The sequence below is a fragment of the Diceros bicornis genome, chromosome 12, assembly GCF_020826845.1.
Source record: "Diceros bicornis minor isolate mBicDic1 chromosome 12, mDicBic1.mat.cur, whole genome shotgun sequence".
NCBI lineage: Eukaryota > Metazoa > Chordata > Mammalia > Perissodactyla > Rhinocerotidae > Diceros > Diceros bicornis.
In genome coordinates, this window is record NC_080751.1 from 32167853 (window position 1) to 32182134 (window position 14282).

General features: G+C 39.9%; 2 protein-coding genes across 2 annotated transcripts in view; one reads left to right on the forward strand and one right to left on the reverse strand.

Annotated features, from left to right (window-relative positions):
* The window catches only part of ACYP2 (acylphosphatase 2), a 177674-nt gene that overhangs the window by 57165 nt on the left and 106227 nt on the right, over nt 1–14282 (reverse strand). The window lies entirely within an intron of this gene.
* On the forward strand, nt 158–2618 carry TSPYL6 (TSPY like 6). Its single transcript, XM_058551891.1, is given in 7 exon segments — nt 158–216; nt 297–747; nt 749–830; nt 833–1299; nt 1302–1353; nt 1356–1450; nt 1453–2618. Coding segments are annotated over 7 exon segments (1383 nt in total). The 3' UTR covers nt 1630–2618.

A 14282-nucleotide genomic window follows, 5' to 3' on the forward strand; every position in this document is an offset into this window, starting at 1 on the left:
AAAGACTACCCCATAGAAAACTAGGGAGCAGACTTGGACACTTCCCAAAAAGAGGATATCCAAATGACCAAAAAACACATGAAAAGGTTCTCCATTCGTTAGACATTAGAGAAATGCCAATTAAACCACCACGTGATACCATCACACATCCACCGGAATGGCAACAACAAAAGCGACAGCACAGGCCATGGAAACATACTCTCGGGAGACTGAAGGGTGAGCCTCACAATACTGTAGGGTGAGTATCGCGAGACTGAAGGGTGAGTGTCGCGAGACTGACGCGTGGTTGTCACGAGACTAAGGTGGCATAGACAGCTGGTTTGCGTGAGTGCATCTTCTGTGAGGAAAGGAGACGTTAACAATCCTATAGTCGGCTTCCTGGGTGGGGTCGAGAGCATCCCTCTCCCCCAAAAACACAGCCACACCACTCCCCACCATACGCTGGGAGACCTGGACCCTCACCAGTGCAAGAAGCTCCGAGAGGAAATGCAGGTGACACAGGTGATGGCGGAGAACGACGAGGGCAGCTTGGAGACCGTCGCACTCCTGCCGCCTCAGCTTCTAGCAGTGGGGGGCGCACCCCAGGACCCCGCGGACTGTGGCCATACTCCCCCGATCCTAGGCGACGGGGGTCACAGTCTGGTAGCAGCCAAAGCGGGGCAGGAGGAGGCCCTGCCACCCGCAGGGGGCCTGGAAGCAGCCTCTGCCTCTGTGACAACTGACAGCAGCCCGAAAAATGGCTTTCAGCGTGAAGACGCGCGGCCATGGTGGGGACAAGGCCCTAGAAACCTGTGGCGCACGGAGGTCAGGATCTGAGGGGATGGCTGGGGCCAGGCCCAGGAAGCAAAGACCGAAAGGTGCGCCATCCTCTCGGTAGCAGGGGATGCAGAGGAGAGGGCTGAAGTGGAGGAGACGCCAGGAGGGGAAGAAATGGCAGTGGTGGAGAACAGAGTGGCAGACCAGGTGCAGGACCAGGCGGGGCCCGGGGCCCTGGACGGGGATCTCCGCATGAACCCCCTGGAGGCCGTCCAGCTGGAACTGAACGCTGTGAATGCTCAGGCTGACAGGGCCTTCCTCCAGCGGGAGCGCAGGTTCGGGCGGATGCGTCAGCGCTACCTGCAGCAGAGGAGCCACATCATTCAGAACATCCTCAGCTTCTGGGGCACCGCCTTTCGGAACCACCCACAGCTGTCCGCCCTGATTAGGGGCCAAGATGCAGAGATGTAAAGGCACATAACCAATTTGGAGGTGAAGGAGCTCAGACACCCTAGGATGGGCTGCAAGTTCAAGTTCTTCTTTCCACCCGAAACCCATACTTCAGAAACGAGCTGATTGTCAAGGAATATGAGGTCAGGTGGTGTCTCTTTCCACTCCAATTATATGGCACCCGGGCCAAGAACCCCAGTCCTTCATTCGCAGGAACCCAGACGTTGTCTGCAGCTTCTTCTGCACTGGTTTTCAGACCACAGGCTTCCAGAATCTGACAGGATTGCTAAGATGATCAAAGAGGACGTCTGGCCAAATCCACCGCAATACTACCTATTGCATGAAGGGGCCCAGAGAGCTATACTTCACCAGATAAGGGAGCCAGTGGAGATCCCCAGGCCCTTTGGGTTCCAATCTGGTTAACTTTTGCCCTTGGGAATATTCCCACACAAGGTCCCCTACCACCTCCTGCTGGGCCTGTGCTTTGACAATAGCATTGGGTATGCCTTTTACTTTTTTTCTGCTGAACTTTCTGCACCTTCCCTCCTCTGGACATTCAGTTCTCTCAACTTCAAGATTGAGACCTGCATGGCTATGCTACTCCACTTCCACATGATCTTCATGCTGCTCTGCATTAACATCACCTGCTGCATGACCATGGTTCTCACTCTTCTAAACCAAACAGATGATGCTGTAGATTGCTCTGCCTTTATCTGCACTGCTTGGACCCTGTCTGTTCCCAGGGCCTCTGGTCTGGTTACTACCACCTGGATTTGTAGCTACGTTTAGGAGCCTATTTTACCCACTCTGTTCTGCAGGTAGCCTGTGGACAATTGCTGGACATTAATAAAGTCAAGGGACAGCAGCAGTGGATCATTTGGTCTATGTGATTTATGCAACTCCGTTTTTCTTCCTGCTCCTCTAGTCATCTATTGCTGCCTGCAGCTGGCTATGCCCATCTGCTTAGGCTGCTGCCTGCTGGATGAACATTTTCCAAACCACTGGCAGCTCCACTCTCTGGATTTTGGTAAATAAGGATCTTCAGAACTGGTGGTGGAGCCAGGTTTCCTGTCACCACATAAAATACCTTTCTATTCCTGCCTTAAAAGACCTCAATTCCTTACCACCACCATCACTCAGGAACCCTACTGACTGTCAGGCAAATGGTTGAGGTGACAACTTAGACCCTATCTGCATGGCAAGGATAATGGTGGTGTCCTTGCCAAGTACCAGGCTTTCTCAGCCTCACAGTGAATTCATATAAAATTTAGGTACTTTTATTTGCCTCCTGTCTTTATCCTGAATATGATGAAGTGCCAGGGTAGGTGTACACTTTTTCCTCTCTATCTCACATCTCTCATCTCTGTTCTCTCTCTTTCAACTCTCTCTTATCTCTTTTTTTTTTTTAAGTGGCAGCTCAGAAACATCTGCAGAAACAGGTGTTTTAGTTTAACGTGGCTTTATCATTTCCAGAGGCAGAGAGGTTTTCCTGTAAAGGAGACTACCAGAGTTCTTATTGCCCCCTTTGTTCTCTTCCTAGCGCCTCACCCCCCTTTAGCAAAACCTAGAGGGTTTAAAGGAAGACAAATCTAGATGAAATGAAAGGTGTTTTTTAGGTCAAATGGGTGGAAGAACTAAAGAGATTGTGTTGGGTGCCCTGAACAGGGAAAACTGAACAAAAGGCCAGAGGCACTAATGAGCCAGGGGAAAATTGGGCCTAGAACTAAGACTACATTGACCGAGAGCTTACGAGAAAGGGATACTCACTGTCAGCAGTGATGGGAGGAAAAATACTTTTCTCAGGATGGGGGTGGGACAATTGAAGTTGGTTGAAGTACTAACTATGAGAAGGGTTCTTTAAAGAAACACAAACAATGCAGCTTTGGGTGTTTTCTCTGTCGTTTTCATGTGACCTTATTTATGTGGAATGTTAATACTGTGCCCTTAATTTTACTAGTATTTAGTAAAATCCAATTTCTCTCTGCCTACCAGGAAGATTCAGCTGTATAGGTTTTCTTTTGCTTTCAATTGGGAACATTTGGAAGAATATCAATCTCTTTCCTGTACAATATAGAGACATATGCACATATTCATAAGTTTTCAACTTGTTTCTGCTAAAACTGTATCTTTAGAAATATAATTTGAATAACTTGTTCTTGTTAGACTGAAGATTTTGGAAAGTGTTATCTTCATGGAAAAATAGCCTACAAAAAATTTGTGGCTCTGATTGTCTTGACAATTTACCCTGGTAACAACTTAGTAATTGACATATCTCTTTTCTTAATAGGGAAAATACTTGTGAGATTGCTCTGTAAAATTGGAGATGTACCATTGTAATATTTATATTTCTTTGTATGCATGATGGTAAAATAAAAGCATGTGAGTCTGAAAAAACAAAACAAAATTAAAAAGATGGAAAATAACAAGGGCAAAAAAAATACACAGAGAAACCAGAATGCTCATATACTGCTGGTGGGAGAGTAGCTTGGTACAAATACTTCAGAAAATTATTTGGCAGTATCTGTGCACACCCTCTGATCCATCTCTGAGAATATACCCAACAGTAATGCATACATATATTCACAAAGACATGCATAGAAGTGTTTATAACAGCACAACTCTAATAGCTAACACTGGGAACTGCCCCAGTATCCATCACTAGTAGAAAAAATAAACACATTTTTAAATATACACACAGTGAAATACTATGAGAAGTAAAGAACTATGCCTATATGCAAAATGTGAACGAATCTCACAAACATGATGTTGGATAAAAGAAGCCAAACACAAGAATACATGCTATATAATTCCATTTATATATGAAGTTTAAGTAAACTAATCTATGGTGGTAGAAGGCAGAATAGTGGTTACTATCAAGAACTGTGAAGGGTCTGAGATTTTATCCTGCTTACAAACTAACAAGTTAGCCTGCCTAGTTAATGGACACTGAGTCAGAAACAAAGGCTCTTACAAAGGACAAGTCAATAGCCAGTGTCCATATTTGCACCAGCTTCTTGAGGCCTAATTTGTAATTCCAACACATGAAGAAAGCCAGACACCTGCACACACAGTGGGTTGCATTGCAAGAGAGGAACTCTGAGTTTAGGGAACCTGAATCTTTTGTAATGAGAAGTAAGCATGCCTGCCCTTTGCTTTGAAAGGAGTCATTATCTTTGTTATACTCAACAATAAGTACACCTGTACTTTGCTCCATAAGAGACACAATCTCTTATTTTTTCAAGGCTATAAGCAAACCTGCCCTTTCCTCTGGAGGGAAATACAATCTGTCTTCCAAGGCTATTCACAGATATCCTTGAAAAAATAATCTGAACAAAGACAGTGTCTCTGCTCACAAGATGTGCAGAAACATCAGAGACCCATGAGAATTGTCTCCCAACACTTGGGGGTGCGGTGGGGGTGGGTAGCTATTGACTGGAAGGGAATCTAAGGGTGGATTTTGAAGGGCTGGTGTGTCTTGATCTGGGTGCCAGATACAAAAGTGTATTCAAGTTGTGAAACTTCATTGAGTTGTACACTTGTAAAACACTTTTCTATAAGTATATTATACTTTAACAAAATATACTTGCTTAAGAAAAAAATTAAAAAAGAAATTCAAAGTAAGCAAAGAAAAAACAAAAATAAACAAAACCCCAATATTTTTCTGAACCTCTATGCTAGAAAATGATTGGTCAATTAAAAATGTGTTTCAAATCTTTTTGGGTAGGCTATGAGCCCATATATGAGAATTCTAATAGGATCATTCACTATGGCACATTCAAATGACTAAAATCCATTTTCTAAGAATAAAAATGTTCAATTATCTAGGTATGGGCCATCAACTTTTAGTATTTATAGTACTCTTACTCATTTTATCAGAGTTTTTTAGCTGTAAACAGTTCATTAATTATGGCTTGTGATGGTTCATTTTCAAAGCTCAGTTCTTTCAGCCAAATAAATGTTAAGATCCGCATATTATTTAGTGCTGTTGTTCAGCAAGGATGATGCTATTCTGAGGATTGGCCCCATCGTATACTTGCTTTCTAAAATGATCTATATCAAAGTTTCATATCCTTTTTTTTCAGGCCTCCCTCTTTGAGGTATAAATATTTCACTTGATACTTAAGAGTTAAAAACAGAATTTCAAACCACACCTTTGGCATATGCAATAGAAGACTGCAGTATTAATAGCAACAAAATCTTCTGTAAAATTGTAATGAAATAATTTTGCTTGGCTTATTTGAGCAAAATCTTTCCATTTCTGTATATAACAAGGTATTTCGGGATAATAAGGATAATTCAGTGTTGAAAATGCAGCAAGTTTGTTTTTTTACATAAAGGATATAAAAACATTTAATGTATAAGATTAACTTATTGCCTTTGAAATATAAGGTAGATTAAATTAGGCTTTTTAAAATTCCTACTATCAATTCATATCACACATTATAATTTTAAATGGCATCCATATTGATGGCTTGCCCTGTATTTTCCAGTGGCAAAATTTCCTCTTTGCTATTGGTAGCTAGAAGCATAAGAGATATAGTATACTTGGATTTATGTAAAGGGATCCAAAATTCAAGTTTAGTCTGTCTTACCAAGATAGATGAGGATGGGAAAGGTGGAAGGTGGGATTTTCTAATTCAGCATTAAACTAGAGTCTAGAGTATTAAACTAATAGTGCACTGACTTACAAGTTGGAGCACCTGGGTTCTAGGGGGCTCTGCCCTAAACTGCAGGCAAATCACTTATTTCCAAAGACACAGTTTTCATCATATTTTTAATAACAGACTTGAAACATCATTTCTTCTAAATCTGAAAATTTACCTACCCCTTAAATATAAGCTTTCCACAAGGTTCTGTGGTCTCCCCCTGGCTTGCTTTCTCTATACTATTCCTGGCTGAACTTAGCCACTACCAGAGCTTCTGCCATCATCTTTGAGATGAAGACTCATATTGGAATGAGTAAGGAGGTGGGTAGCTATTGACTGGAAGGGAATCTAAGGGTGGATTTTGAAGGGCTGGTGTGTCTTGATCTGGGTGCCAGATACAAAAGTGTATTCAAGTTGTGAAACTTCATTGAGTTGTACACTTGTAAAACACTTTTCTATAAGTATATTATACTTTAACAAAATATACTTGCATAAGAAAAAAATTAAAAAAGAAATTCAAAGTAAGCAAAGAAAAAACAAAAATAAACAAAACCCCAATATTTTTCTGAACCTCTATGCTTACTCCAGACCAGGGTCTGACATGTCCATTTGCACAATGTTTCGAGAATTGCTCTCTTCCTTTCCATATCTATTTTCTTTTTTTTGTGAGGAAGATCAGCCCTGAGCTAACATCCATGCCAATCCTCCTCTTTTGGCTGAGGAAGACCAGCCCTGAGCTAACATCTATTGCGAATCCTCCTCCTTTTTTTTTTCCCCTTTTTCTCCCCAAAGCCCCAGTAGATAGTTGTATGTCATAGTTGCACATCCTTCTAGTTGCTCTATGTGGGACGCGGCCTCAGCATGGCTGGACAAGCAGTGTGTAGGTGTGCGCCCAGATCTGAACCCCAGGCTGCCAGTAGCGGAGCGCAAGCACTTAACCACTAAGCCACGGGGCCGGCCTTCCATATCTATTTTTACTTCCCCATCTCCTGTTTACTGGAAATCTCCAGACTGCCCTTTGTGAAATGTGCTCTGTCTCTTCCCATCATTCACACTGTTGACAAAGTGATCAAATCCCTTTTGCACAAATATCCTTCTTAACACACCACTGCCTGCAGAAGAAAGTCCAAACACACTACTATTGCATTCAGAGTCAGCTACAACCAAGCCCCTGCCTAACATTCTTGCTGAAGTCCACTCACATTGGACTTCTTGCTATTCCTTAAGCAGCCTATGCATTGTCCTGCATCTGTGCCTTTCTTTGCTCATGATGTTCCCTCATCTTGGATTCTCTTCTCCATCTCCTTACCTATGGAAATCCTCCCATCTCTTCTAAATTCTATTCAAATGCCATCTCCTTTAAGTTACCTCCAAAGCCTCCTACCTCTTGTAGCATATACTTTGTAGCATTTATTTCATAAAAATTTATATTGAAGTTAGTTCTTTATATATATTAGCAGTTTATATATGCTTTTGTCACTAAATTTTTAAGTTATTTAAGGGCTGAAATCACAATTTAGTTATTTTTTCTTCTGTGATGAATAAGAAACAGTTCCTGTCCTCAAGTAGCCTACAGTCTAGCATAGGAGACAATTAATGTACAATGTGAGAAATGCCAAATTAAGTGCAAGCCTAGTGTGCTATGGGACCAAATAAGGGGACTATTTCCCCCATCTGAAGATTAGGAGTATCAGGGAAGGCTTATATTGTTGTAAGAGGTGGCTTTTAAGTTCCATTGTGGACACCATACTAGACTATAAGCTTCTTCAGAGTAGGGATCTATCTTTTCATCTATGTATCCCTAGAGCATAGTATTGTGTCTAGCACAAAATAGACACTCCAAAATTACTTAATGAATGTGTAAATAAAAGATGCCCGAGTCCTTTATAGCTCTAACTGTGTAGAGTATGAATCATATTAGTACTTTGTAGTACTTTTTTACTCTACTTATCACATGGTCAATAAATAAAAATGGGCTAATGAAAACCTAATTAAGAAGTTAATAACATATTTTTAGGCTTGAGGTTTTGGATAAGTGTTAATTGGCATGGCTGCCCAAATAATCCTAAGAAAGAAGAGCCAGAGCAGAAACTTCAGTCAAATCCCTACAAGTACCTTAGTTCTAACTCTCAGAAAGAAGGATATGTGGATAAATGAGCTGTTTTGCAATTATGGATCTAAATTGAGTCAAAACTGTGATATTTGCTCCTTAATCTATAAATTCATATAAGTTAAAAACAACAGGCTTTATTACAGCCGTTAACAATAGGCTGTACTAATAATAGCTCTCATTAATTAAGGCCCTACATCACGGTAACATTGTGCTAAGCACTTAATGTGCATTATTCTCTTAATTCTTACACAACTCTACAGGTATTCCTGTCCCCATTTTGCAGATGAGGAAAGTGAGACTCAGTTGAGATTATGTTACTTATGTCCAGTCACTCAGCCAGGCAGTGGTAAAGCCAAGATTCAAACCCAAGTCTGACTCTGGAATCTGATAACTATGTATGGATAGAAATACTATCTTTTGTAGTATAAAATTATTAATTAAAATAATTTGCCAAATGCCTTAGATTTTTCCCATTTGTATATAGATTCTCTTAGCCTATAAAACATTTACTGGGGGGGCCGGCCCTGTGGCTTAGCGGTTAAGTGGGCGTGCTCTGCTACTGGCGGCCCGGGGTTGGGATCCCGGGCACGCACCCACGCACCGCTTCTCCGGCCATGCTGAGGCAGCGTCCCACATACAGCAACTAGAAGGATGTGCAACTATGACGTACAACTATCTACTGGGGCTTTGGGGAAGAAAAAAAAAAGGAGGAGGATTGGCAATAGATGTTAGCTCAGAGCCACTCTTCCTCAGCAAAAAGAGGAGGGTTAGCATGGATGTTAGCTCAGGGCTGATCTCCCTCACCAAAAAAACAAACAAACAAAAAAAAACATTAACTGGGGCGGGCCCAGTGGCGCAAGCAGTTAAGTGCTCGTGCTCCGCTTCGGTGGCCCAGGGTTCACAGATTCGGATCCCGGGTGTGCACCAACATACTGCTTGTTAAGCCATGCTGTGGCAGCATCCTGTATAAAAAGTAGAGGAAGATGGGCACGGATGTTAGCCTAGGGCCAATCTTCCTCAGCAAAAAAGAGGAGGATTGGCATTGAATGTTAGCTCAGGGCTAGTCCTCTTCACCAAAAAAAAAAAATTTACTAATTTTGATGTTTATTAATGAACGTTATGACACAAAAGATAAGTGCAAAATCAGAAGTACAGTACTAATAATATGTAATTATTTTTTCCTTTAAAGATTGTAAACATATTATGACCTAATTTCTTTTGAGATCTGAATACCACTCACAAATGAATATAAGATACAGCGGCATTTATGACACATCTACTGTTGGTTCAAATCACTTTGCTAAAGGCACCGTCGCAGCTGAAGCATATTTTCAGGTGTTCAGTGGTTCCAACAAGCTGTTTGCTTTAATTCTAGAAGTAACCAGCAGCATTTGGAAGATAATGCACTTTGTCCAGGAAGACCAATAGCAGAGGTCTTCTAGGGTGGGGAAGAAATTATGTCACTGTCTAGAAATCTTTGATAAACTTGGCTCCACAGTAGTGGCAGGCTGGGGGAAGAATGCACAGCCAAACAGCATATGTGAGGTACCAGAAATGTGATGGAAAGAGAAGGATAAAATGGAAAAATCTTAAGGAGAAAGCACAGTGGAAGAGAAAAATAGTCATAAGAGAAATTTTCAATGTGAGTTTTATATACTCAAAAGAACATTGGTGTGAGACCTAAGAGACAGTGATTTTTACTTCCAGCTTGTTTTCTAATCTAATTTGGGGACTTTTGGAGGGAATTGCAATCTCCCTGTGGTTGGAATTTATTACTCATATGCGAGAGAGGTGAACTAGAAAGTCTTAAGTGTCCTTTTAGAGTTTGGACGGTATCATGCTAGGGAGGCTGCAGATACATAGCCCTGGGGCTTTACTATTATTTAGAAATATAGTTAAACTCAATAAAGTAGAAATATATAGATACCTTCTTAACTTGATAAAATATACCTTGGTCCCAAAGTGACCGTTGTGCTTACTGAGGCAACAGCAGAGGCATACCCAGTAGAGTCAGGAACAAAGAAGGATGCTCACTTGTCACCACTATTACTTAACAGTACTGGAGGTTAGACAGTACAATTAATGAGAAAGAAACTACAGGTACAAAAATTTAGAGAAGGAAATAAAACTATCACAATTTGTGATTGTTATGGAAAACCTGAGATATTCAACTGAAAAAGTTCTATAAACGATAAGAAAATTTAGTAAGGTAACATAATATAGAATTACTATATAGATATCAATAAATTTCAGATGAACAAACATAGCAAGTTACAAGATGGAATGGGGGAAGGCTCCATTTACAAAGGTTAAAGATGAAATATCTAAGAAAGAAAAAAACGTTTGAAATGTGTAAAATTTATGAATACAATTTTAAAGCATTCCTGAAGGACACAAAGACTTGTACTAAGGGAACAGCATACCAAGTTCTTAGATAAGACTCAACCTCACAGTTCTCAGTTCTTCCTAAACTAATTTAGAAATTTCTTGTAATTATAATAACAAGTCCAAAAATTGAAGAGGGGTGGGAGAGAGAATTAGACAAGCAAATTCTAAAGTACATATTAAAGAATAAACAAAATAAGAATTTCAAGGAAACCTCCAAAAAAAATAGAAATGAGGGGGACTATTCCTAACACTTATTATAAAATAATCTAAAGCTATAATAATTAAAAGTGTAGATCTGACACAAGATAGATGAATCAATGGAATGGAACAGGAATTCTAGAAATAGACCCCAATGCATGCAGAATTTGGTGTGTGATAAACATGGCATCTGGAATAAGTGAGGAAAAGATGGACAACTCAAAAAATTGTCTTTACACAACTGGAGAGACATTTTTAATAAAATTAAGTTGGATTCATGCCTCATGCTGTACACCAGATAAATTCCAAAGGAGCAAAGATTTAAATTTAAAAAAATGAAATCATGAAAATACTAGAAGAACACAAGAGAGAATTTCTTTATTAACTTGGAGTGGGGAGGCCTTTCTATTATTTAAAATCTGGAGGCATAAAGGAAAAGATTGATAAATACAACTACATGAAATTTTTAAAATATCTACATGGTAAAAAAAAAACATTCCATAAGAAAATCAAAAGAAAAATGCCAAACTTAGAATACGTAAACTCACATCAAGCAAATTCTCAGAATGGTGAGAAAGGATGAGACCAAAGGGTTGCAAATCACTGATCCAGAGATTTGCCAAAGAAGGATGCTAACTAACTTCAGATTATATATTTATTTTACCTAAAGTGCCAAGTGTACGTTTATTCTGTCAAATATAATCCTATTTTCCATTTCAATGGAGGAAACCAGTAACCACAACACCACTAGGGCAAAACAAGTAAGACAATTTTGTCCTGCAATGGTCTCACAGGACATCAGTGATGGGCAAGGTCACCTCAGGATTACTAAATTCTGGGAGGATATTTTCTATTTATCAAGCCTGGTCGCTTCCATCTTATTTGATGCTGTGTTGTAATTGCTGCAGACTGCAGTGACTGCACCGTGAAAGTCATTTCTATAGTGGTGTGCATGGGTTTATAGAGATTAACTCAACTGTTAAGAAGATGGCAAACCTGTTGTTACCTTCACCAAGCATGAAATATAGTCATGGCGTCTGCACTTATTCTAGGCCTGTTATAAATACATAGCTAACTTCTCCCATGTACTATTATTTCATTTGAAATATTTTCATCCTCTTAACAGTAATACATTTGATGAATAAATCTGGTACTATTGGAATATGGTTTATTTCTTAAACAAGAACTTTATTTGATCATTCAAGAGAAGAATATGATCTCCTGAAATAGATACATCTCTATCTTACAGAGGAAAAAAGAATAAAACTACAAAACTTTTTTACAATCTCTTCCACTGTTTGACATCAGATAGAAACAACACAACAATATCAGAGGTTTCAATTAAAGAAGTCTGAGAGAAAGCCCAGGGTTATTGCACCTTGAATCTTTTCAGTGAATTTTTTCAAGTTAAGCTACCTCCTGAGCACCTGAGTACATACTTCAAATACCTTCTGTTAGTAGAAGGTTTCCTATTTAGGTTCAATATCACACTTAAAGCAGCTGGCAATTTTAGAACAGTCCAAGAACATAGTGTATAATAAGATTGCTATTTCCATGGAAATTTGGATAAGGGTCAGCTGGCATATATTATAGTTTCCCATGACATGTCTAAATTACAGATTAATTCAATTTATAATAATTGAATTGACTTAATTAAAAAATGTTTTTCATTACTTGTCATTCACAGGCATTTGGGGAGGGGATGGGGTGCTCCACTCTGGTACTCCTTGCTCCAAGGGTGAAAAGAATATACTCTTTGGACCATGTCAATGACATTTGTGCTCTCCAGCTAGCCAAAGGAAGAGAAAAGAACACAAATAAAGGCCGCCAGACTAAAAGTGAAGATTTTACCAAGAAAAAAATGGTACAAAACCTCTTTACCTCAATGAGAACAGAGATTCATCCCTTTAGCCTAAACACTTTCTTTCTAGAATTACTAAAATAAAGTGCCAGATCTGGGTTACATGTTAAAAGTGAAAGGAACCTTATTTTGCAGCTTAAGCCACTGAAGCCAGAAAAACATAGTCAAGGTCAGGCTGTTCGATAATAGAAGCCCTAGGTCTAGCCTCCAGGTCTTCTGACTCCTACATCACTGTGTACCTCACCCCATCTGTTGGAGAGCTGCTCATCTCATCAGAGTTGCTGGTCTCAATTGCACCCTTTGTGCTATAAGCCCCAGTCTTGGAAATTTTAACTTGTCACAGGTAGGATAATCAGCAGGGGATGCTCCAATGTCAAAGTTCTGAGGACCATAAAGATGGGAAAACTACAAGTTGGAGAATGAGAAAGCTATTGATGTCTTTAAGTATGGTACAGGAGCTCTGATTAGAGAAACCTTTTCAAGTTATTAATCAGAAAAAGAAACATTTCTAGACTGGAGAAGAATGAGTTCTCCAGGCCACATAAGTTTGGAGTGTTTCACTTTGGAAAAAGGCAATTTTCTTTTTTGAAAAAAGGCCATTTTCTTTTTTGATTCTCTGCTTGCCAAGAAGGTTTCGGTACACATGCAGACTGATTCCCGAATAAGGTGTGTTTTCCACTATTAATTAATAAACCGATGTCTAGTTTATCATCATGCTCTTCTTAGTTAAGGGATTGTGACTTCATTCCTCACCTAAAATTTAGTTTCTAGAATGCAGCACTGAGATCATGGTGACACTCCCTCTCCCATCCCCAGCCACCCCTGGGGGCACTCAGTCCTACCCACCTTCATTACAGTAACCCCGGATCCCTCTCAGTCATCCACGTGATCCACACAGGGAGAAATATCTTTAATTTCATTCTGAGAAGAAATTCCCACTTCAAATTATGGAACTCTCAGCTTCTGGACCACTGGAGTCACACTTCCTTCTAGGGAACACTCAAGTTTTAATTGATGAGTATATGTATGATTTTTGTTATAAATACTTTAAATCTAGGGATTATTTTTTAAGTACTTAGTTTTCTCAAGAGAAGAATTCTATACTTCCATAAATAAAGAAATTCATATGTAAACATATGACATTTAGAAATATTTACCGATTTCTTCTTTCCTATTCCACCATGAAAACAGCATGTTTGGCTTTTTGGTGAGCCCTGACTGAGCCTCTCTAGTTTGTCTGCCATACCACCTTCTTAGGTCACCATGGGTGGTAAAGTAGAATTAGATTAAATTTTAGTTCAGCTGTGATAATGCTGTGCCCTTTATAACCTTGGTGGCTTAGACAACACTTGGAGTTTCTTAGTCATTATGAGCACAGTGTTTCTAACAGGGTCATATGACACAGCCTCAAATACTTCTCTAGTTCATATCGGATGCTAAGAACCCTATTTCAGGGCTGAGGAATGGGAATAGCAATGGGGTGCTGGATGCTTTCCTCCTTAACCTTTCCAGGAACCATATCTTTACACCATTAGCTTCATTCTAGTCTAAAAATATACATGGGCAATGAAGGGAGGCTCTAAGTTGATGACTTTATCAGTTCCATTCTTGTTTTTAAGCTAGCAAAGTTTGTTTAAGCTGACTAAAAGAACAAGACAGAGGCCATTCTTGCTCTCCTTATGAGCAGTGAATGTCACAGTATGGCATCCTTCTTTCAGGATCCCTTTGAGACATTCCTGGAAAAGCAGCACAGCCCATGAACATCAGGAAAGCATGCTGACCTCAGGCAATCTGGCAAAGTACTGTGGGTGCCAGTGGGGTAAAAACTTTACTACTGGGGAAGTCAAGTCTCTCCAGCCAAGCAGCTTTG